Source organism: Sinocyclocheilus grahami, unplaced genomic scaffold (assembly GCF_001515645.1).
Source record: "Sinocyclocheilus grahami isolate Dianchi unplaced genomic scaffold, SAMN03320097.WGS_v1.1 scaffold324.1, whole genome shotgun sequence".
NCBI lineage: Eukaryota > Metazoa > Chordata > Actinopteri > Cypriniformes > Cyprinidae > Sinocyclocheilus > Sinocyclocheilus grahami.
Window position 1 is genome coordinate 405,779 of NW_015505503.1, and position 25,631 is coordinate 431,409.

Below are 25,631 nucleotides of genomic sequence, written 5' to 3' on the forward strand. Positions count from 1 at the left end.
TTCATTATATTTTATTTGACATTTATTATACAGTCAGCAGAGACTCTGAAACTCTGACTCACCGTTGTTGGTGCGCATTGACCTGCCAGAGATGCCGTTGGATCCCATAGGGTGGTGGCCGCCGCCTCCTCTGTCCACAGCCCCGGGCTCGCCTGGCTGTTTCAGTAGTTCCGTCAGGGCCCTAAAAAGAGAAGGATTTGTACGCCATCAGTTTCTCAGCAGGGTACTTGGCAAATAAGGGTGAGCGATATAAACCTGTGCCCCGTAGCACATTTCAGAATGAGTTGCATGGCACAGTTTATATTTAGAGTTAAGGGTAGTGGTATTTTATACTGCAAAAATGTTTTTTTTTTCCTTAGGATAAAATCATTGATAGAACATTTAAAATAGAAAAAAAAAAGTAATAAAAATGACAAAAACACATAACCAAATGTCTAAAACTTAAGCTTAAATGTAAAAGTCTTGTTTTCTGCTAAATTTATCAAAATTAAATGACTTTATACTTAAAGGGGGGAGGATGCCAATGGGGTGTGTAAAAAAAAAAAGAAAAAAAAGTGGGCAGACATTTTTTCCTGGTTAAAAACCAAATGCAAGCAACCTGTCAAGGCTCATTTTTACCCCACCACTGAATGTTTGACATTCATTATATTTTATTTGACATTTATTATACAGTCAGCAGAGACTCTGAAACTCTGACTCACCGTTGTTGGTGCGCATTGACCTGCCAGAGATGCCGTTGGATCCCATAGGGTGGTGGCCGCCGCCTCCTCTGTCCACAGCCCCGGGCTCGCCTGGCTGTTTCAGTAGTTCCGTCAGGGCCCTAAAAAGAGAAGGATTTGTACGCCATCAGTTTCTCAGCAGGGTACTTGGCAAATAAGGGTGAGCGATATAAACCAGACATGAGCCCAGGCCAGTGTTTTGCATTCGGTCCAAGTCACGTCTCACTAATTCAAGTCGTTTGCCTTCAAGTCTTAGATACCTGGCATTACGTGTCTTGAGGAAAGGAATGAACTTGAGATTTCTGCGAATAGTGCGATTTTTAGTTAAGATTCATTTCTGGAAAGAATTAGGACATTGCAAAGTATTTTAACCATTTTCTGTAAATAAATGTTTAAATTATGCAGCAAAGTGATTAAAAACTGCAAAGACCGCAAATTGAAATTGAGGCAAACACTTTTCACTGTCAATTAAAATGAGAAAATCCTCATTTGAAAGCGATTACAGCTGATCACATTAGTGTAAGTAAACAGAACGGTTTCTAGCATTTCTGCAACACATTCACTATCAACACAGCAATGACCTGAATCAATACATAAATGTAGTTCTACATGTTCAGTTGCGAATGGGGGCCATACATAGTTTAACGTTGCATTTCAAAATGTATTTAATCCCTATTTGCATAACAATCCAATCACACATATCCTAGATGTGCATAAAAAAAAAAAGCAAACGCTTGTCCAGCAAAATGGCGAATGGTAAGAATGGCAACAGTTGCTAAAGTAGGATTGGTCAGTAGAATTTTAAGGCGGGGCTTAACGAAGAGTCAGTTTAAAGCTAGATTACATCATACTTCCATTGTTAAACAGGAATCATCCCTATAGTATAAGAACTTTAAAGATGGATGCAATTGTCACCAAACACCATATACCGGTTTGGTGGTCATTTTACTCTTTGCACTCATTTTATTTTTATTCACATATAGTCTAATTATTCTGTATTTCTGCTTTCAAAGAACGTTTCAATAACTGCCCCAACCATCCTTGGCGCTGTCCCTTCTCTCTCAGGGATGCTATAACGTCTCGCTAACACTTAACTACCAACCAATCCTCTCAGTTCACACATCCCCTACCGGAAAGTGCTTCAGTGGTTGCATTAAAACGGTGTAGCTGCACAGGAAGTCCAAGCGTGACCTGATTCCAGTGCAATTCAAAATAATTCTGCTCTGCTTCAAGGTTCCATTATTTCCCTTGTGACATCATTGTCTCAACATTCTCCATTCCACAGGCTGAGATTCAGGGTAGGATGGAACCTTGGGACATTTCTAAAGCAACAGTTGCCAGGAACGCTGGGCTAAGGCATACGAGAAGAGTCGGTCTCTTTCATGATAATGACCAGGAGTGATGTGGTGCCCTGTGAGTGCTGCTGTCTCCTCAAAGCTAGTATAGGCCACACAGGACGATGGCTGTCAACAAAACTTCTACAAACTTCCTGTTCCTCTAGCAAGCCGTATCATATCTAAACCTTTGGTGGACCTGAAGATAGCTTATTTAACACTCAGCTTATATCTTGCTGAGGCTGATAGTTAAGCCAAAAAGCTTTGTTGCTACGGAGAATCTGTTTATGATGGTCTGTAGATGATTCTCTTGATGCGCCATGAAAGCACAGTCGTCTGCAAAGAGAGCTTCTGTGAAGAGCCTCTCCAGTGTCTTTGTTTTGGCGGCCAGGCGGCGAAGGTCGAACAGTGAACCATCGATATGGTACCTGATGTACACGCCCAGGTTCAGGTCTCTCACAGCATGTAGCAGCACTTGGGTGAAGAACAGATTGAAGAGCACTGGAGCGAGGACACAGCCTTGCTTCACGCCATTGGAGATGCCGAATTGATCGGATGGCTCTCCACCTGACAAGACTTCTTCGGTCATGTTGATGTGAAACAGCTGGATCAGCTTGGTGAATTTTGCTGGGCAGCCAAGTTTTCTGAGTATGACACACAGCGTGTCTCTGTTGACCATGTCGAATGCCTTGGTCAGATCGATGAAGACCATATAGAGGTTCATGTTCTGTTCTAGGCACTTCTCCTGCACCCGTCTCACAGTGAAGATCATGTCGATGGTGCTGCGATCTGGGCAGAAATCACACTGTGACTCAGGCAGGTTCTGTCCATAGACTGATGTCTGTAGTCTGTTGAACATAATGCAGGCGAGGATCTTGCCTGCGATGGAGAGTAAAGAGATACCTCTGTAGTTGCCGCAATCTGCTCATGTGCCTTTGCTCTAGTACAGGGCAACTATTATGGCGTCACGGAGCTGCGAGGGCATATCTTCCTCTTCCCAGATGCTGGTCAGAACTTCATGGAATGCCTGGAGTGCCTCCTCACCAAGTGCCTTGTACAATTCTGCAGGGATACCATCTTTGCCGGTTGCCTTGCCAGAGCTCATTTGTTTGATGGCCCTCTGAGCCTCAGCTAGGGATGGGGGGTCTGAGGGTGGGCTCAAGAGTGGGATTTTGGGGGATCTGGTCGAGGGCTGACTGGTTGACTGCAGATGGGAGGTTGAGCAGTTGGCTGAAGTGTTCTCTCCATCTGTTGTTGATGCCCTGTTTGTCTTTGATGAGCATGGTGCCGTCTGCAGAAAGTAAGGGGGCAGAACCAGATTTTGTGGGACCATAGACTGCCTTGAGAGATCCAAAGAACTGCCTGGCGTTGTTTGTGTCGGCGTAGTGCTGTATTTCTTTCGCCATCTCCCACCACTGACCTTTCATCTTCCTGATTTCTCGCTGTGCCTGGGCTTGGAGGGACTTGAATCTCTCCTTTTTGGATGCGGACCTTGGTTCTTTCTGCCACTGCAGGAATGCTTTGTCCTTCATGCCCAGCAGGTCTCCAATGGCACTTGCATTCTCATCGAACCAGTCATGATGAGTGTGTTCCTTGGGGCCTAACACCTCCTTGGCTGTCTCCATCACTACATCCCTGAACTGGTTCCATTTCTCAGTTGGATTTCCAGTTAGTGGTCCATTGGCAGACAGCTTATCATCCAGTGTGGACTGAAACTTGTGAAGGTAGGAAGGATCTTGGAGTCTGACGATGTTGAATGCTGAGCGTATGACCTTAGCATGCCTTGGGTGGTGAGGGACGATGTGCAGCTGGAGTATGTCTCTAACTAGCCTGTGGTCCGTCCAGCATTCTGCTCCCCTCATGGCCCTGGTGACAAGGACGTGTCGGATGTCTCTTTGGCGCACAATGATGTAATCTATCATGTGCCACTGCTATGATCTGGGGTGCATCCAAGTTGTCTTGTACTTGTTCGCTATCCTGAATATAGTGTTCGTGATGAGGAGCTTGAACTCTGCACATTTGCTGAGAAGTAGTAGGCCATTGCTGTTCGTCTTTCCCACTCCATGCTTCCCGAGAACTCCTTTCCACCTGGTGTGATCTTGGCCGATAAGAGCATTGAAGTCTCCTAACAGGATCAACTTGTCGCTGGCTGGTACAGAGCGCAGAACGGAACTGAGGTCAGCGTAAAAATGGTTAGTGTGGGGGCGTACGCGCTGATGACTGTCGCGTAACACTTGTCATTGAGAGGTAGACGGATCTTCATGAGCCTCTCATTGATTCCCACATTAATGTCAGTTTAGAAAATTCTCTTTCAATTACAAAATTGGTTAACTAAAATGTATGCTCTTTTTAACCAATTCAATTATTAAAAAGGGTTGCGAGTCAAAAAAGAGTCATCGTTCAGAGTAATCAGAGGGCACAGTTTGTTCTTCGTGAAGAATTTAATGCAGATTTCCCTTGGGAAATGTAGTTGGAAATGTGTCTTTAAAACAAAACCTGACAAGATAATTGATTAAACTGACATGTCCGTTATTGATCTTTAATTTGCACTGTGCTAGAACTAGAACTAACACTTTGATCTCTGGTGGCTCAAGGTTGTAGGAATGTGGAAACATGATATTTAAATTAATCTTAAATCACATGTTAGTCTTTCACGGTTGCTCTCAGGAGAATGTTTCTTATATCGTGATCACATGTAAGGATGCACAGAGCATGTATACATGCAATCTGAGAAACATCTACACACATGCTCCATTCATCTGCTCCCAGCTGTGTTCACCAAGAATAACTCTGTTCTCTTGCTGTTCTGTTTCGCAATTAAATATTTTAAACGGCTCAATCTGTTTCACCTACGGCCAGTTTATATACTTAAGAACAGAGCAGCAATCAGCCATCATTCAGCCGTTTATTGATAGAAAATGATCGTTAATCATGCTGATGGTCTTAACTTCCAGGGGTGTTAATGTGTGTGATGAATGAATTTCTGATTGGCCATACATATGCTGGATTGGATTGCGTGAGTGTGTATTAGAAGAAATTATGTGAGAGATTTCCAATCTTGCTGATGTTCTCTCAGCATGTTCCCTTTTCATTACAGAAACATGTGGTCTTTAATTAAACTGTTACTTTTTAGCAAAATTCCTATTAAGACGCTCCAGTGGTAATCGCAGGTGGAAAGACTAACTGCAGGCATCCCAAATCAGTCTTAAGTGCCCCCAACTGGCTCCTAAACTCACTTTAAGACTCGGTTGGGAGTATTTTGACAAGAACTCGTAGGCCTATATGTTAGACTACTTCCTAATCAATGTAGTTACTGCCAATGTAGGAAAAAATTCTCAGACCAGTTTGGACCAGCTTTCATTTCAGTTACATTGTTTAGTCACAAAAATCTCATAATTTTAGTCAATGTTTCATTGTCAAAATCATTATTTGATCATTATATTATGATAAATATATAAAATCTTTATTATCTAGTCCAATTGACTCTACTAGTAATGGGATATAATTTTAATAAACAAAAACTGCATGTTCAAAATGAAAAAGGTCAAACGGTAGCACCAACATTTTTCCACAGTTTTAAATTAATTTTATTGATTAAAATATATTTTAAACATACTGTAAAAGCATGCAATACAATCAAATCAAGTCAAATCTCTTCTAGTTGTGATACCAATAGCATATAATGGGTATAAGTTACAGTGTTGTGAATTAATAATGCTTTTTAATTCACTTTCCATGTTTTAGAGACTGTTTGGGATATTGCGTCATGTGAATGTTGTTACTGTAATAATTTATAAACAGTGTGAGTTATGCATTTAGACTATAAGCAACTGTTCAAATCCGCTGTTTGCTTCAGGGTGTCCAAGTGTAAGCTGTAAGATTGCTTATGCTGTAGATAGACTGATTAATGATTAACCTCATACAGGATGCATTTTAGCTAATTAACCTGCCAGCAAAGAAGATCAGTGAGCTTTAGTTCTTTCAGCTCAAATGACTTCATTGATAATTAAAATAATTTATATACCGGTAACTAAATGCGTCTTTTTATGGAAGCCTGTTTCCACCATATAATAAAAAAATTATAATAATAAAAAGGAAATTGTGGCTTTTTAATCTCATAATTCAGACTTTGTTCATCACAGTTCAGAGTTTACATCACACAATTCTGACTTTACATCTCGCAATTCTGGGGCCCGTTCTTCGTACGTCGCTTATTACATCCGAGATCAAATTACATTGATCCCAGATGATATCATCGCGCTAATCAGGTTCTGGCTAATTCGGTTCTTCAAACACACCTGTTGTAGTTTTGGGTCGTTCTTGAACGAATCTTTAATGTGACTCGGGAAGAACGAGTCGTCTCGGGGAGTGATTCGTTCAGTCGCGTCAAATCTTCGGGTTTGAGTCGTTCATTCATCACGTGACAGCCCCATAAGCCCAAACCCAAAGACTTGTCAGATAAGAGGTGAGGTGAGCTAATCATAGACTGAAGACCCAGGTAAACAATGAATTAATCTTTTCTGTTTCTTATAGCAGTTTTGTATTGTTTGTAGTGTGATCAACGTTTGCGTAAGTAGTAGACGTGTTAGGGAATTAACACGAAACATTTTAATTATATTTTGCTAAAATGAACGAAATGACTCGAAAAAAGATTCGTTCATTTTGCTGAACGAGACTCAAAGTCCGAGTCGGTAAAATGATCCGAACTTCCCATCACTAAACTGTTGTTGATGATTAGTATGGCTGGATTGAGTTATCGGAGATAATTGCACATTCATGTGTTGGTTTAGGGGCTATGTATCGATACTCGAAACCACGATCAGCAATGCAGCGATTGGCTGGCGGCAAGACAGCAACGTAATGACATCATATAATTAAAAAAAGACACCTGACAAAAACTTTACAAATTTCTGGATTTTTATAAGGAAGCAGCCAAGCGAACAAAACTACATAAATGTCATAATAGATAAATGAAATGTGTTTTTATTTTATTAAAATGTTTTACATGATTCCCAATTAGCCTAGTTATATTCACGATTTTTGTGCAGGCTTTACATTTTTTTTTCAATGTAGCAATTAATTAAATTTTATATTTGAACAGCTTTGTTACGTGACAGCATTAATTAGTTTCTTAAGGGTCAAGATCATGTTATCTGCATCTCCCATAATATCGGTCACCACTCAAATTAATGCATGACTCTACATTATCTGTATAGCATGTGTGTAAGACTCAAATACAATTATGAAGTAATAATTTTATGATGAATAAATCGTTCAGTGAGTACAACCAGCTGTGTCTGTAGTATTAAAGACTACACAACATTATTATATTATCTTTAAATACATTTTTAAATTATTATTATTTTAAATTATTGTCCCTGGATTAGTAGGGTACTCCTGTAATAAAGTAACGTTGGTAGCGGATAGATTTTAAGTTTCAGTTCTGCTTAAAAAGATGCGATCTAATCCTGTTTACATGAAATAAGCCTGCTCCCGAGCAGGTTTAAGTTCATGGACCTGTTGCTATGACAGCAACTCCGGGATGAGCTTCGAAGAACCAAATAATCCAAGATCATGCCAAATCGTCAACAATCAAATCCAGCTAACTGAGTTAGCAACGTACGAAGAACAGGCCCCTGACCTTGTTTCTCAGAATTCCAAGTTCACACCTCGCAATTGCGTTGCTTGTTTTGTTTCTGCCACGGGAAATTTTTTTTCACAAATTTGACTTTTTCTATATCTCACAATTCTGACTTTATCTCGCAATGCTCAGTTTTTCTCTCACAATTCTGACTTTTCTACGATTTGCTTGAAAATAAAAAGTTTGAATTTGTGAGATATAAACTTAGAATTATGAGAAAAAAAGTCCGAAATGTAAGATATAAGGTTGCAATTACCTTTGTTCTTTTATTATTCTGCGGTGGAAACAGGCTTCCATATCCGGTCATTAAGCCTGCTCCCGAGCAGGTTTAAGTTCATGGACCTGTTGCTATGACAGCAACTCCGGGATGAGCTTCGAAGAACCAAATAATCCAAGATCATGCCAAATCGTCAACAATCAAATCCAGCTAACTGAGTTAGCAACGTACGAAGAACAGGCCCCTGACCTTGTTTCTCAGAATTCCAAGTTCACACCTCGCAATTGCGTTGCTTGTTTTGTTTCTGCCACGGGAAAATTTTTTTCACAAATTTGACTTTTTCTATATCTCACAATTCTGACTTTATCTCGCAATGCTCAGTTTTTCTCTCACAATTCTGACTTTTCTACGATTTGCTTGAAAATAAAAAGTTTGAATTTGTGAGATATAAACTTAGAATTATGAGAAAAAAAGTCCGAAATGTAAGATATAAGGTTGCAATTACCTTTGTTCTTTTATTATTCTGCGGTGGAAACAGGCTTCCATATCCGGTCATGTAAAAACCAGCATGAAACACAGCTGATCATTTAAGCTGGAGTAAACCAGCCATTTTTTCAGCAGGGCTTAGCTTGGTAAGCCTGACATACAACCACCTCATTAACAGTAAAGTTTAAAGCATCCATAGCTTCATAATACATTTCAGCAGAGAGTTTTGTTTTTAATCTGGTCATGCATTGGGAATCAGTTAGTTGAATCTTTGAGCTGGTGAGGCAGATGGTTCACAGTGGCCCGGTTAGCCACAGGGCTAATGCTGCTCCAGTGAGAGAGTCTGTATGTGTATGTTCGTGTGTGTGTGGAAATATGTGTGCTTGTGTGCGTTTCTGGTGCATTAGCGATATCACAGTACGGGAAATATTTGGCCCTGATGTGCCTAACACACTACAGGGAGCCTCAGATATGGTTAGCAGCAAAGCAGAGACTGTGTATGTGTGTCTTTGCATGCTAATCTGCGTAAAAGAGACCTTTTAGTTCCCCCCCTTGTCGTTTCATGAGAAATCATGGTCTTGTTCAAGGTTGTCTGCTTGAATATAAAACCATTCAGATGTCAGTGAATGTATCTGTTTTAGTAATCTATAGGTGGGAAGGGAAGATTTGCTAAGTAACGGAAAAGCAATGAAGTTTGACATCCTTCCCCTCCTGACTGATTTTCTATAGAAACTCAACGCCTGACAGCAGCAGATTCTCTCTGCTGACTCCTGGAAATGTATAGACTCTCTGCTTATTTGACAGAAGAGTATTGCGGGAAAATTGAGAGAGAAAAAAAATGGACAACCTTTAAAATGTTAAAAAGAAATTAGCAGAGGGATATATATATACTGTATATGGGATGTTTTCACCGATTTTGTCCATTAATGTCAAAATTATAAGTCTGATTGCTTAGAGAAGTTCTAAATACGCTTGCCTTAATAAACACCCAACTACATATGTGATTTTGTCCTTGATATTCTTTACATGGAGACACAATCACAATTTGAGTTTCTGTCTTTTGCAAGCTGCCCACATGAAAACATGACCGTAAACCAAAACCACATGACACTTCCATACAAGTTCGTTATTCAGATTGCTGCTTTAGTGCGGTCAGATTTGCTGGCCATGTAAATCTATCCCTTGTATCAGATTCCTTTATTTCATCTCTCATCATTATCTGAATGAAAACATCACAAAAGGCTTCCCCCGTTCTGCCACACACACACACACACACACACACACACACACACACACGCAAATGTCACTGGGAATGCAAACATACACACACACATAGCACTTTCCAGAACAGATGAGGCTCCAGGGCAAAGCTAAATGACTGACGTCACTGCGGTGCATCAAACACACACACCCCGCTTGTGAACATATGCTGCAAAGGTGAGCTGGTGTGTAGATATGCACACTTAAAACAACTGAACATGGATGCTAAGTCATCAAACACAGAAATACACAACCAAAGTAAGATGATTCACAACACAGAACACGGAGTGTAACATTAAAGACACCCAGACCGCAGGGAACGGATCGAATGTGTTTGTATTTGATGTGATTGCACTCCAGACACATCACACACTGCTGGAAGTCAAGCACATGTGGTCAGAGATGAAGTGCTTTTAGCAAAATACAGTAGAATTTTCAGCAGATGTGGCATACTATAAATAAAACTGAATTTGATGTATGCACGAGGTGAGGCATGTTGTCATTCTAATGCTCTGATAGAGCTAGACAAACTCTAATGTTAGCATGATAAAGTTTGTCTTAAAGGGTTAGTTCACCCAAAAATGAAAATTAGCCCATAAATTACTCACCTTCAAGTCATCCTAGGTGTATATGATTTTCTTCTTTCATACGAATCCAGTCGGCGTTATATTAAAAATAGTCTTTGATCTTTCAAGCCGTTTCATGCCACTCAGCTGGTGTTGCATGCATCCGTCCAAAAGCAGTTAAATAAAATGCGCCCATTCATTAAAAAAAAGTGTCTCATATGGCTCCGGGGGGTGAACAAAGGACTTTTGTAGTGAATCGATGCGTTTTTGTAAGAAAAATATCCATATTCAAAACGTAATAATCACTTTAATAGCTTGCGCTCACTGTTGTACATTGGAAACAGTTCCAGGCGGATGACGTACGAGGTCAGCGTTGCGCATGCGCTAGTGAGTCTCGTGAAAACCAACGTTTGTTAACAGGAGCAAAGGAAGCAAAGTTTCTTTACTTTAGCAAAGGAAAATACAAAGAGGTGACATTACATGCAAAGCACCATTTATAGATGTATATAACAATAAATAAATAATACGAAACGAAAGATTTAACAAAATAAATTAACCGTTTTAAAAGCCTTGAGATTCTTGGAAGATGAAATAGTTTGGATATACTGTTGAACCTCTTTTTTATAAACAATATATAAAGGATTTTGATTAGTGAATTTACATTTGAATATGAATATAAGATTTTGCAAGAAGTAATAATAGGTTAATAATAAAATATTTATTAAAAAGCCAAACAGTACATCCTTAAAAAGCAGAGAGAAACCCTGGAATACACTGCGATTGATAACATTAGAAAATTAAATCCAAAATAGCTGTGTGTGAGAATCGATCAATAAATCTAACCGAAATCGCGATTTGGCTTGATGCAATTACTGAAACATAAATGCTGCGATTTGTGATGAAATAAATATATGCACAGCGCCAGTAGTAAATGCTGCTTATCTCTGCAAGCGCTGTGAGTTTGTGTGTCTCCAAACATCCTCTCAAACTTAATGAGAAGAAACCTGATGTTGAGAACATCATAACATGATTTTACTCCACAACATCAGTCAAGAGTTTGAAATAACTGATGTGGCTTCTTGTAACAGAATGAGGCACAAATATATTCTATACTGCATTAAAGGCTATGTCGATTAGCATTGCATTATAAATGTACTTTATTATTATGAAAATACCCAAGATGGCATGAAGAACACAGATAAACCACATATTGTCATAGGTTTATTGTCTTCATGTTTAATCAGTTCATAAGTTTCTAGCTTCTTTTAATTCAGTCACTGCTGGATGGCTTTGTGAATATTAGGAATTTCCTGGAACGTCATGTATTCTATTACTTCAGTGATGCATATTTGGGGTTTCTGCACGAGGGCGCCCTCTGGCATCCAGTATGAATGAAACAGACATTACATGAGTTTAGCACTTCAGTAATGCACACTCTATTTATTGGCAATAAATAGGAAAAATAATATAAAGAAATTTTCTTTCTCCACAGTGGATGTATAAATGGCTCATATTTTATATTAAAGACATGGACTCCCTTTTTGATTTTACATACCACCTGATAAAAATTAAGAAATTACTGTCAAAGATTTTTATCATAACAGTATCATATGATGTACAGTTATAGGCCTGTATGTTAACGAGTAACCCTGCAGTTTTCTGAAAAACAATAGTTTTCTGTCAAATAAAATTATTATTATTGTTATTATCTTATCGTTAATTTTTATCTAATTATTATATTGTTATTTTTTCAATTATATTGTTATTATATTTGTTATTTTTGTTATTTAAATCGCATTTTTAACCAGAAAAATCGCAATTACATTTTTTTCCCCAATTCGTGCATATATATTACAGCTTTTTACAGACAAAAATGAAATGTGATAGTTTTATGTTTAAGGGCCCAATTACTGATATACAATATTTATTTTTAAATTTGTTTTATTACTGCTTATTGACTTTAATATTAAATAATCAGTACAGCAATAAAAATAGAACGTGCTTTATGAGTATTTTAAAAATTAATTAATTACTGTTATTAAAAATGTATGCCATTTATATATATATATATATATATATATATATATATATAAATGTATGTTTTTTTCCTCAAATTAATTTCTTATTTGTTTGTTTTTGGAGGTCAAGTATGACCAGGACATCTTTATGAGATGCACTTTCTCTGATATCTCAATCTCTGATTTCCTCATTGCTGCTGCATCTGTACTGAATGCTGAGCGGAGGGCTGGCTGGCGACCTACGAACAGTTCATGGCTATTGATTGGATCTCTACTGTGAAATCCAGAATATTTAAATCTACATCCCAGCATCGCAGTGACCTCCTGTGATCACATGACCACATGTCACTAACATGGTATCACTGCTACTGAATAATGACTCGCACACATACCCTACATAAATCAAAAGACCACATGCACTGCATAAAATTAGCATTTATGCGTTTGTCTTTCTCGCTCCCTGTGTTATACATGCTCTTTAGCTGTGCTTTGCTACACCTGTCAGCTCGTATCAGGTCTGCAAAACTGAAATATACTAAAATGCCATGTGATTCACACATATACACGCACACACAGAGATAAACATTCATAGATGCTATTTGGCTGCAAATTAACTGACACTGTAAGTCCTCAAAGTCTCACTCTCTCACACATGCACAGACAAACTAAGGCCAGAAAGATACTATGTCAACAAGCAAACATAGACAAGAATGCTTGGCCGAAGCATCACGAGTGCAACCTCGAAGTAAATAAATACAGTTAAAATGTAACTGTTCACAAATCATTTACTTAAATAATCTAATAAACAAGAAAAAATATATGTGATCGTTAAAAGGGGCATACAGTAGCAACTGTAATAACTGTCTGTTTTTATTCAGGTAGCTAGTTAGCATTTAGGATGTACTGAACATTGGTTATTTATGACTTATATTGAATATTTGATTTTGCATGCTCATTTCTACTATTTTTACATTTAGATTACCTTTGCCATTATCTAACCCTCATTTAAAGTCAATCTTTACAAACACCGATAACTTAATAACAATGTTAAATGTAATCTTAAAAAAAATAGCTCACCCCAAAATTAACATTTGCTGAAAATTTACTCACCCTCAGACCATCCAATATGTAAATGAGTTTGTTTCTTAATGGGAACAGATTTGGAGAAATTTAACATAATGTCACTTGATCACGAGTAGATCCTCTGCAGTGAATGGGTGCCGTCAGAATGATGTCCAAACAGCTGATAAAAACATAACAGTAATCTACAAGTAATCCACACTAATCCTGTCAATCAACTAACGGCTTATGAAGCTAACTGTTTTTTATCAGCTGTTCGGACTCTCATTCTGACGGCACCCATTCACTGCAGAGGATCCACTCGTGAGCAAGTGTTGTAATGCAAAATTTCTGAAAAAGAAACAATCTCATCTACATCTTGGCTGGGCTGAGTAAATTTTCAACAATGTTTTATTTTTGGGTGAACTATTCCTTTAAGCAATCTTAAAGTGTATGATCATTTTCAAAACTGTGCATTATAAATAATTCAATTCATATTAAATTCATAACAAAATGAAATTCATAACATAAATTCACTAGTAGCATTTAAAATGATTTATTTTAGAATGTTTTATTTTTTTAATTATATAAACAAAATAATGTAGAATCTTACCATCAGCCATTTTTTTGGTCATTGGTCTTAATATTAAAGTAATTATCGGCCAGAATTCTTATACTGGTGCATCATACTTGCATGTAAAATCAAGCTTGTGAATCTAGTGTTTGTGTTCCAATAATTGTATTAAGTATGTTTTTGGCCTAGTAGACATTTGTATATCACATGTATAAAAGCTGCAAGTGATTGTATCTGTTGGTCGATAAAAAAAGAAGAGAAACATCTCACCCTTAAACGCCTCACCTCTTACATGTACACACACAAGCAAATTCATGTAACAATAAGAGTAAAGAACAGACTGAAGCTGTACTAGCAAGACGCCAATCCCTAAGGCAATTCTCTCTCACTTGCTCTCTCACACACTCTCTCTCTCAACAGTTTGCCGTCAGATTAATGAAGTCTAAAGGCAACTCAAGACATATTGGCACCCTTCATGAAACTGAGAAAAATGTATCGTTTAAATTAAACAAATACAGTGGGTATAGAAAAGAATCACCCCCTTTAAAATAATCACATTTTTTTGCTTTGCAGCCTCAAATGAAGATGGACACAGTTTATGTTTTATCCAGCTGTATTTACTCATCCAACATCCCAGTAAAACATATAACACCAACATGCCAGAAAAAAAGAGAAAAAAAACTGAATCACTGAGTTGGAAAAAGGATCAGCCCCTTGTGTCATTTTGTGTCCTTGTGTATTTTGTTGAACCACCTTTTACTTTAATTACAGCCTTTAGTCTGTTGGGATATGACCCTGTCTCTACTAACTTTGTACATCTAGACTTTGCAATAGTTGCCCACTCTTCTTTGCAGAACTGCTCAAGTTCAGATAAATTTGATGGTGATCGTTTGTGGACTGCAGTTTTCAAGTCATTCCACGGGTTTAAGTCTGGGCTCTGACTAGGCCATGCAAGGACATTCACCTTTTTCTCCTTCAACCACTGTGTGCTCAGTTTTGCTGTGTGCTTTGGGTCTTTGTCGTGTTGAAAGGTAAACCTTCTTCCCATTGACAACTTTCTGGCAGAGGGCAGCAGATTTTCCTCAAGAATCTTTTATCTATTTTTTCTTCTATCCTGACAAGTGTTCCAGTCCCTGCTGCAGAGAAACACCTCTGAGTGTTTTTGTGTGCCATTGAGAATGTGATTAGCTACAACTGATTGAGTTTACAAGTCATTTTTAGGAGGGGAGTGATCCTTTTTCCAACTCAGTGATTCTGTTTGTTTTTTTGTTTTTTTGTCTGTCATGCTGGTGTTATATCTTTCAGTTGGATGTTGTAAGTTGCACTGAATAAATGCAGCTGGATAAAACAAAAACTGTGTCTGTCTTCATTTCAGGCTGCAAAGCAACAAAATGTGATTATTTTAAAGGGGAGTGATTCTTTTCTATACCCACTGTACACTATGGGATATATTTTGGGTTCAATCATATGAGTCATGTGCTTTTAACACACAAAATCTTTACTGAGTAGTGCAAAACAAAGGGTTCCTAATTACTGCCATCCTTACGAATAATATTTGCTAACGCCTGTCCTGAAGAATTTAAGGGCTGAGTCCACTTAAAGGTGACTGGTTTTTTGCATTCACACTGTCCTTGGCATTGAAAGCAGGCGCATTCGTGTATTTTTTGGACCATTTTAAATTAGATAGGGTAAAGAGAATAAAGAGTCTTATTACTCACACTGTTGTTGCTTGAAACTTGAATATCAAATGTTAATAATAAAAAATAATTAATACAATGTATTAGTATATACCTTAATATTACTACAATTCAAAAATTTGGAGTAAGTAAGGTTCACATTTTTATTCAGCAAGAATTTCATTAAATGTGACAGTAAAGAAACCGAAATGTTACACGAGATGGCTATTTAAAATAAATGCTGTTCTTTTGAAATCACTATTCATCAACTGACTCTGGAGGGAAAAAATCCGTTTCCATTAAAAGAATAAAAATAAATAAAAAATATATTAAACAGCACAACTGTTTTCAACATTGATAATAATAGGAAATGTTTCCTGAGCAGCAAATCAGCATATTAGAATGATTTCTGAAGGATCATGTGACACTGAAGACTGGAGTAATGATGCTGAAAATTAAGCTTTGTCATCACAAGAATACATTTAATTTTAAAAACATGTTCTAAAAAAAAAAATGAATTTATAATAATAATAATAATTTCACAATATTAGTTTTTACTGTATTTTTGATGAATTCTCAGATTGAAAAGTATACAAATCATAAAATGTTACACGAGATGGCTATTTAAAATAAATGCTGTTCTTTTGAAATCACTATTCATCAACTGACTCTGGAGGAAAAAAATCCGTTTCCATTAAAAGAATAAAAATAAATAAAAAATATATTAAACAGCACAACTGTTTTCAACATTGATAATAATAGGAAATGTTTCCTGAGCAGCAAATCAGCATATTAGAATGATTTCTGAAGGATCATGTGACACTGAAGACTGGAGTAATGATGCTGAAAATTAAGCTTTGTCATCACAAGAATACATTTAATTTTAAAAACATGTTCTAAAAAAAAAAATGAATTTATAATAATAATAATAATTTCACAATATTAGTTTTTACTGTATTTTTGATGAATTCTCAGATTGAAAAGTATACAAATCATTATGTCTTCTACATATAACTAGAATAAGTGTCTCGCTGTCATTTCATATAATCACTACTTTTGTATGTGAACTTTGCTCCCTTTGCATTCAAAATGGAACAAGCAAACCACACAGTGAACGCAAAGCAAGCTGTAATCCAAGCTCTTTTAAGGGGTTAATTTCACTTTAAAGTTGTTCACAGATAAAGCTAATTATTGTGGACCACCCTCTGAAAACCTAGCATGTAGCAAATCATGATTTTTTTTCAGACTAAATTTATATCTACTGTATTACACAAAACAATTCTATGACTTCAGATCACTTGAAATACAGCACATATGGACTACATTTATGATGCTTTTAGGATGCTCTTTATCATTTCAAAGCCTTAAATCTGTCCCCATTCATTATAATTAAATGGAAAAGTGCAACTAGTAGGATTTGCAAAAAGAAAGTCATACCTGTATGGACAGACATGAAGAACATTTTTGGTTGAGCAATGGTTGAGCGATGCAAAAACCTCCATATTAAAGAGCTTAATTTCTCCTTCTCATATCTCTCTCTGTGCTTTGCTGGGGTTGTGTTCTGATCTTTCTCATATAGATGTCCAGTGATCTTGTCCCCTGTGGAACTCCATCAAAGAACTCATTTTCTCAACTCCAGACCAACTTGTTTTGTTTTAAAAAGGCACGTTTCGTTATGGCCTTATCAGGAAGGAGACAGAGAGACAGATTCACACACTCAAGAGGGCGAAATGCTGGGTCATATCTCCTCGCTTTCAAATGAACAGGTCAGTTTTCATTGATTGCCTGTTTTTAAACTGGGCCAGCGGGAATATTGGGTTTTTATACTGCTCTTCACTCAAGGGCACATGCTTTTTTTATGAATGTGTGTGTGTGTGCGCGCGCGTTTTTGTGACAAATGAGGACATAAATTTGTATAATGACAAAGGTATGACATAGGTATTACAAGGAGAAGGTGACTTTTCAGGACATTACCCCATGTCCCCACTTTTCAAAACGCTTATAAATCACACAGAATGGAGTGTATTGAAAATCTGAAATAGCGCAAAGTTTCCTGTAAGGGGTAGGTTTAGGGGTAGGGTTGGTGTAGGGCAATAGAATGTACGGTCTGTACAGTATAAAAACCATTACGCCTATGGGATGTCCCCACTTTTCACAAAAACAAACCTGCGCGTGTGTGTGTGTGTTTGTGTGACTGTCTGTACTTCTATGGTTGATCTATCACGTTGATCCTAGTGGTTGCATTGCTATAACTGCGTAAATTGTGTTAATATCTGTAGAGCTGACTGTGCTAAACCGAGCACTGCATTACAACACACACACTTAAACACACAAACACACTTTCCTAAGAGATGTCAGAGAGAGGTGAAAAATAATACGCTGGATTCAGATAAAATCCGTGAGCGATTTGAGCGTATTTACTGAGGGGAGACAGAGCTTTCAGTCTGAATGCACAAGAGATTGGAGAATGTGTTTGCATGCGATGAAATAAAAGTGTTAGGTAAAGGGGTAGAGAGAGAATTCTTGGATATTTTTAAAAGAGACAGCTGAAGAGGCATCCATTAAAAAAAAAAGAAGGAAAGAAGTGAGAATCGATAGGCTGTAAGCAGATTCAGGAAAGAATCCAATTCAATTTAGTGCTGTGAAAAAGTAAGTAGCCAGCATGAAAAGGATTGTCCTTTTTCAACATGTGGTCTCATTGATACTGGAACTTAGTTTGGACTGTATTTATGGGTGAAGGTGATATAATTGAATAAATAACAATGACTTTAAATCCCTTTCCAAACTCATAAGTCTCAACAGCTAGCCTTTTAAGGGACTCAGATCTTTTGAAGCGTTTTAAAGCTTATGACCTAATCAGACCAGTTTATAGAGGTTCATAAAATGTGTGACCTTTCTTTTTAATGATGTTCTACTAATTTGCACTTGATTCTACTAACTTGGTAGGTATATATAATTATATATAATATATAAAATATATAATACATATATATTGTATATATGTGTATGTATGTATGTATGTATATATGTGATGTGGGCCGTTCAGCCAGAGGTAAGCAGTAAATGAAATTTTGTGCAAGCAATTTAATCCTAAATCAAGTTAATCGTCTCTGCTGTCTGAAAACCAACAGCCATTTGCAGCATGGCCGCGCAGAGAATTCCAAACACATCCACAATGGACATGTGATTTGAGCTGAGCACTTCAATTTGGGTCAGCTTTATTCGAGCTAATGTGCTTGTGGAAGAAACACAGAAGGGTTTTCGTTCTGTGTAATGGGAAACCAGAATGTTGTTAGAACAGGTTTAGTGAACTGAATGGCTGAATGTGATGTGAAGCTAAAGAGAGAAAATAAATCCAACGTACGCACACATTTATCACTACCTTATGAGGATGAATGCATCACGTAGGTATTTAATCCACTAGAAAAAAAACACTCTCTCTCTTTCACACACACACACACACCAGCTGACTTAACTGGTGCACACACCACAGTCCAGGACGGTGCAATGAGGGGGAAATGATGAACCACCGGCACCTTTGCTGATTGAAGGTTTATAAAAACATCAATCCTGCAGCACTGCACCAACTGGCACACCAACAGCCCTCTCTGAAACAAGAGAAAACCGTACTCCACCTCTAAGATGAATGACCTGATCCTCCATGGACCAGCACCTCCTTCTGTAAAGCTCAGACTGCACCTGCATGCTTCATGGAGGAGATATGAAGCATTCTGCAGTGACTAATGTGGTTGATCAAAACAAAAAATCTTACATACATTTCTGTCAGGACCACTATCGTCAAAGATAACTTACAATTAGCATACATTTTAGGTTGGGGGTATGGTTCTGTTCTGGGCAACACTCCCTGCCCACCAATGCAGCCTAGCATGGATAGGAGCAGGGAGAGCATAAATAACCCCCCTAGGTTAAACTCAACAGAACCAACATTAATTATTAATGTAGCAGATATCATCAATGTTCTAAGTGATTATTTAATATATCAACATAATTCAGTGGTCTGACTCAAGAAGAAATATCCAATGCCAAGTCCTGACTGGACGAGAGGAGGAGTTGGGGATGGAGGTGGGTGATTAGCTCCTGAGCAAAGCGATAGCTGCTGAATAATGACTGAAAGGATCATATAAAGGGAATTATGATTGGCGTAATATTCCTATAGGTAGACGTGAATCAGCTGAGTGTCAGCTGATGTGAGCTTGACTAACATGACCTGCCAGAACTAACGCTATGCTCCATTTTTATACTTGCAATTAATATTTGTTAATAGTCTTTAATAGTCTTTCCGTTTTCATTTTACATTGTATATTCTTATTTTTATAATAATGATATATTTTTATGTAGCTTTCTTTTTTTAAGTTTAATTTTAGCAAACATTTAATAATTTTTGTAACTTTTACTTCAACTTCAAGTCTATCTCAGGCCCCTTTTTAATTGCAATTAATATAGTCATAGGTGATCCACCGTGTTATTTTAGTATTATTTGTTTTGTATTATAGTGTTTATTTATATTTTCATAATTTTTTTTTAATATTCCTATTTAGCTTTCATTTATTTTTATTTCAGTTTTAGTTTTAAGCAAACTTTTAGTAATTTTAGTTGTTTCAGTTCAGTTTTCAATTCAAATATTTTGTTTAAATGTAAGTTTTTCATATAATATTTATATTTTATTTTATTTATATTTTATTTATTACTTTCGACTTTGTTTCAAGTAACAAAAAATTATAATAAATTTAGTTGTAATCAGTGCCGGCCCGTATAGGGTTGTGGGGCAAGATAACGAAAATAGGCCCAACTAGTGTAAAAATTGTCATAGCAATTTAAACATATGGCAAGTCTGTCTGTGATCATGGGCGTCATTGCATTTATAAAATAAATACTAATACTAAAGCAATAAATAGTATGTATAGCAGTCAGAACATCTGTCAGGGTTCTGGACAGTCTGTGTGTGTTTTGCTCCCCGTCACCCAGTTTCTCCTTGTGTTAATTGTTTTAATTTGATTGATTCCATGCACCTGTGTTCCCCTGATTGCCCTGTGTTTATTAGCCCCAGTCTGGGTAGTCTTCCTTTGTCGGTTCTACTTGTTGGATGTTGTGAAATTCCCCTGTGCTTCCCAGGATTAAAGACTGTTTATGTACTCCACGTCTCCTTGTTCCTCGTTCCACGCTTCTCCTAGCACAGATCGTGACAGAAGAACCGACCAAAAAACAGTAACCTCTGTGTGTCTACCCTCCGTTTTTGTTTCCGTGTTTTTTCCCTCAGTGTTTTGTTTCCGTTGTGTTCTATGGATCCCCTCCTTCACCCGAATTCCTCCTCCTCCTGCTGGAGCAGGGGGAGCGCTCGCTCGAGGACCAAACCAGACTGTTTCTGACCCCTTGCCGAACTTACCAGCTACCCGGACGACGCGCTCTGCGCGTTCTATGATGCTAGCCTCAACAGCTAGCAGAGCGCCGTCATCCGAAGATGGTCCTCGAGCGGAATTCGCCGCCTTTGTGGAGTGGACTCTGGCGAGAAATGGATCTCCGTCCCCCGCCAGTTCCACTCCTGACCCAGTGCCCAGCCCACCATCTCCCCAACGCATGGAGTGCATGCCCACCGCTGACAGAGAGCCGGAGCCCGCCGCGACCGACGAGCCATCGCCGCACTGAGCTGAGGGTGAGCTGAGTATGGCACGGCGTATGTGCCAAAACGAAGAGGAGAGGGCTCCAGCCCCCGAATCCAGTTCAGAGCGCCCTCCAGTGCCCGCTCCTAGAAAGCGCCCTCCAGTGCCCACTCCTAGAAAGTTTCCTCAAGTGTCTGCTCCTCTAGAGCGCAATCCTGTTCCCGGGTTCAGCCTAGAGGGGGCTCCTGATCCAGAGTTTAGCCCCGAATGCCAAGAGGCTCACGAATGCAGCCCCTCTGCTCGCCCTCAGCCCACCATCTATGCGGTGCGAGCTCCGCGAGACTGCCATCCTCCAGCGTCGCAGTGGCTGGAGTTTCCCTTGACTCCGCCTCCAGCCTCTAACCCCCGGACTCCGCCTCGGCCCATTGACCCGTCGGCTCCACCATGGCTCCTAGCTCCCTCCTCTCCGCCGTGGCCCGGCAGTCCACTAGCTCCATCGAGCTCCCTCGCCCCTCCGGCTCCGCCTTGGTCCGGCATCGACCATCCTGCGTCTCGGTACTTCACTCCTCTGGCTTTGCTTCATCCCTCCGTCCCTCCGGCTCCATCAGGCTCCTTCATCCCCTAGGCTCCTCCTCAGTCCTTGGTCACTCCAGCTCCACCGCGGCCTCCTGGATCCACATCTTCTCGTCAGTCGCCGGCGCCATCTGCTACGCCTAGGACTTCCAGATCCTCCCCGTCGCCCTGGCTCATTGGCTCTCCGTCTCCGCCTCGGGCTCCTCCACCACCTGCTCCGCCTCCATTGGTCGGCCCCCTGGAGTCGGCAGCCATTCCTCTTCCATGGCTCCTCCCTCCGCCGGCTCCACCGTGGGTCGACATTATGGCTGTGGCCTGGGTCCTGCTAGGTTCCTTTTGCTCCAAGCCCCTCCTGTCTCTCCCCTGGCTCCTCCCTCCATCGTCTCCTCCCTGGACTTTGTTTGGCGGCCCCCTCCCGGGTGTCCGTACTCCTCCGGAACCTCCTCCTTAAGCCCAATTTATACTTTTGCGTCGAACCTACGCCTTAGCTTACGCATAGACGCACACCCATACACCGTAGCCTGACGTGCACCTCTCCAAAAATCTAACAGCGCGTCAATTCTACACAGACCGCAAGCGCTGTGATTGGTCTGCAAGAACCCCTCCCTCCATATTTATTTTATTTATTTATTACAGGGACAATGCATATTAATAAACATTTCTCTCAATATGCCAGAATTAGCCAGGAGGCTAATATGTACTTGAGTTTATGTGCACTTTAATATATTTTAATGTTACACCTTCTTATATAAAATAAAACAAAGCAAAGAACAAGTGTCTTATCATTTATTATACTACATAGCATTATACATCAGTAGTTGTCCGCAACAAACAATGTTGATCTGCCGTGGTACCTTGTGCAGATTGAAAGAACGCCATCATCTCCTGTTCTGTTGTTGTCTCCTTTTCGTAGTTTTAAATAATGATTAAATTATTTGATATTTATTTGCCGCCGTCACGGCTATAATGCTTCTCCGACGAGCCGCTTCTTCTTCGGCTTTTGCCGTGGTACTGCGGGTTACACCAGCAACATGCCCGTGGACACTGCTTCCTAGCGGTTTGCATATGTACTGCACTTGACGCAGACGTGTAAATGAAAACTGACAAATATAGCCTACAGCATAAAGGCTACAGCGTAGGTCCGACGCAGAAGTATAAATCAGCCTTTAGTTCCCACCCATCCCCCATAATTATATATTAATAATTATAATTGTTTAGAAAGGTCTAAGGATTTATTATAAATGATTATGATTAAAAATCATTAACAGTAATTTCTTAATTTTTGTCAGGAAATATTATGCATCCACTGAAAGAGAGAGAGAGAGAGAGAGAGAAAAACTCCTCAATATGGAGAAAAACGTAGAAGTATTATTTTTCATATTTTTGTTTCATTCATACTGGTAGCCAGAGGGCGCCCTCACGCAGTAAAACCATAAGGGGAAAAAATCATAAAATAAAATACTCACAAAAATCAGGTTGGAGGAAATCCCTAATATGGACAAAGGCATATGCTTCCGCTGCAGTAGCTGAATAAAACGCAGATAGGATGTTTTAACTGATGAAGAATGAAGACAATAAACATACAATTGTGACTAAATGGTGTATCTCTGTTCTTCAAGCCATCATGGGTATTTTTTATATGCATAATGTAGAGTATATTTATAATGCAATGCGAATGAATATAGCCTTTATCACTGTATAGAATATTATAAAGTGATTTTGCCTCATTCTGTGGTATGAAACCACGTCAGATCACAAAAGGAAGTTATTTCAAACACTCGACTGATGTTATTAAATTAATTTAGAGCAAAAACATCATTAAATGTTTTTAAACGCACTGTACAGCCCTGGTGCGTCATCTGTATGTGTGTTGACTTAAAGGGGTGCTGCAGATTGATAAGTGTTTGACATCAAAGTACTGCAATAGGATAGGAAAGCAGCTCTCACGGTACTTCGATATCAAACACCGATCTGTCTGAACGGTGCCGCTTCAAGTCAAACACACCTGACAGCTTCGTGGCTGCGGGGCCCTCCCCTTAAGGCGGGGCCCTAGGTGACCACCTGTACCGCCTGTTGGACGGGCCGGCACTGGTTATAACTGATAACACTTTCAGGAATGTGCATTTTGGTCATTTTGTCTGTTTAAGTAAGCTACAAATAGTTTAAGTAAGCTACAAATGGTTGAAAACCACAGGCAATTGAGTGAGGTGATTACTGTATGCATCAGATGAATGTTTCTTTTCAGCATCTCAAGCCATAAGCATTTCGTTTTTGAGGCATCAAGTTAAAATAGAACGCATTTCAATACCGCATTTTGTTTGGCAGAATGAACCTTCATTCCTTGATTCTAGTAGGTTCATCAGTTAAATGAACAATATACATCTCTCTCTCTGCTACTTCTCACGTTGTGTCCTTCCTCCGGTCTTTCGGCTATCTCATCTTCCCATCGCCTGTAGATGTCTCCATAGCGTGTCGCTTGATTGACAGGACAGAGATTAAGATAAATATCTGTACAATCCCTATCCTACACCCCCTGGTCTCAATCAGGTCCTCTCTTTTGTGCTCTGCCTTGACAACTCAGCCCCCCCACACCCCCACACCCCATCCCCCTGGAACAAGTCCATTCAGGATGACTGAGCAGCGCTGAGCTTCTGAAATGAGGGATGAGACATGGAGAGGGAAAGAATCGTTCCTCCCGCAGGGCTTCAGCTCTGAGCAGCTCATTGGTGATACTTATCATTGCACTGTTTTGTGTTCTCGCTGTCTCTTTTTTATGTGGGATTAACAGGAAACTGTGCAGCAGTAATTCAGGATCAAGGTGAGAGAGGGAGAGAGAGAGAGTAGGTAAAGTACTCAATTGCTGCAACAAATTGCAAATTAGTCATCGACTTTCCATCAATGTGATTAAGACACAAAGCACATGGACAAACACACAGCTCACTGTGAATGTCAAAACACACGTGTGCTGATTTACATTCCAAAAACTACCTCTGTTTAGATCATTTTTGACTACAAATCAAGATTTCTTGTGAGCAGAGCAGATGGACCAAATTTACAGTAACAAGTGCTTTAACCTTTGACTAGTTGAGTAAACCAGAATTACACAAATCAATTTATGCATTTTTAGAATTGTTTATTTTTTTACTGTGCATCCCAACATCACAGAAATGGAAACCAAAATATCAAGTTGCATTCATGGATGTTTTGGACAAAAAACAGTTCAATATGTTTTTCCATAAATCCACTTAAATACAAAATTGAAGCCATGTATATAATCTCTTAAATCTTTCTCTCCCTACTTTTTCAAGTGTTTTGAGGTATCATAGCATGCTCCTCACATGAAGGCTGTTCAAAAAGGTAAGATATTCACACAAAAGGCAATCCCAGAATGCATTGCAACAAAGTCTCCTAGATGGCAAAATAAAAGTATTCATAATAAATACAGTATTTTGGTCTATATAAAATTCATTGTTTTTTTTCAATTGGAGTTTAGCAGCTAAGCTACATGCTAATGTCAAACTCTATTATGCAGCAACATTATGATGTCTTGTTTGCACACTATGTAAACAACGAGGCCATTCACTTGTCTTTAGAACAGAGTGTGTGTGTGTGTGTGTGTGTGTGTGTGTGTGTGTGTGTGTGTGTGTGTGTGTGTGTGCTAATGATGTATTTTCATGAGGTTCCTTGCCCATGACCTCAAAAAACTTTTACCACAGTGCATGATGTGTAAACTAATAGATTTTGATGTTTGCATCACATAACCACCTCCATACTAATGACTTTTCCTGATGTAGTAAACTTGCTCTGTAGCTCACCTGGTACAGTGTTGCACTTGTATAACCAAGCTATAGAATGGTTGCTTCAGTAAATGCATTTTTATTTCACATATG

The 25,631-nt window shown here is 38.9% G+C and overlaps 1 protein-coding gene across 1 annotated transcript in view; it reads right to left on the minus strand.

Moving 5' to 3' along the window:
- Nucleotides 1-672: 672 nt before the first annotated feature.
- LOC107602281 (protein shisa-9-like) overlaps nucleotides 673-25,631 on the minus strand; it is a 34,891-nt gene continuing 9,932 nt past the window's right edge. Inside the window, exon 2 of the mRNA XM_016294742.1 lies at nucleotides 673-820. Coding sequence (XP_016150228.1) covers nucleotides 673-820 — 148 coding nt within the window. The remainder of the gene's footprint in view (nucleotides 821-25,631) is intronic.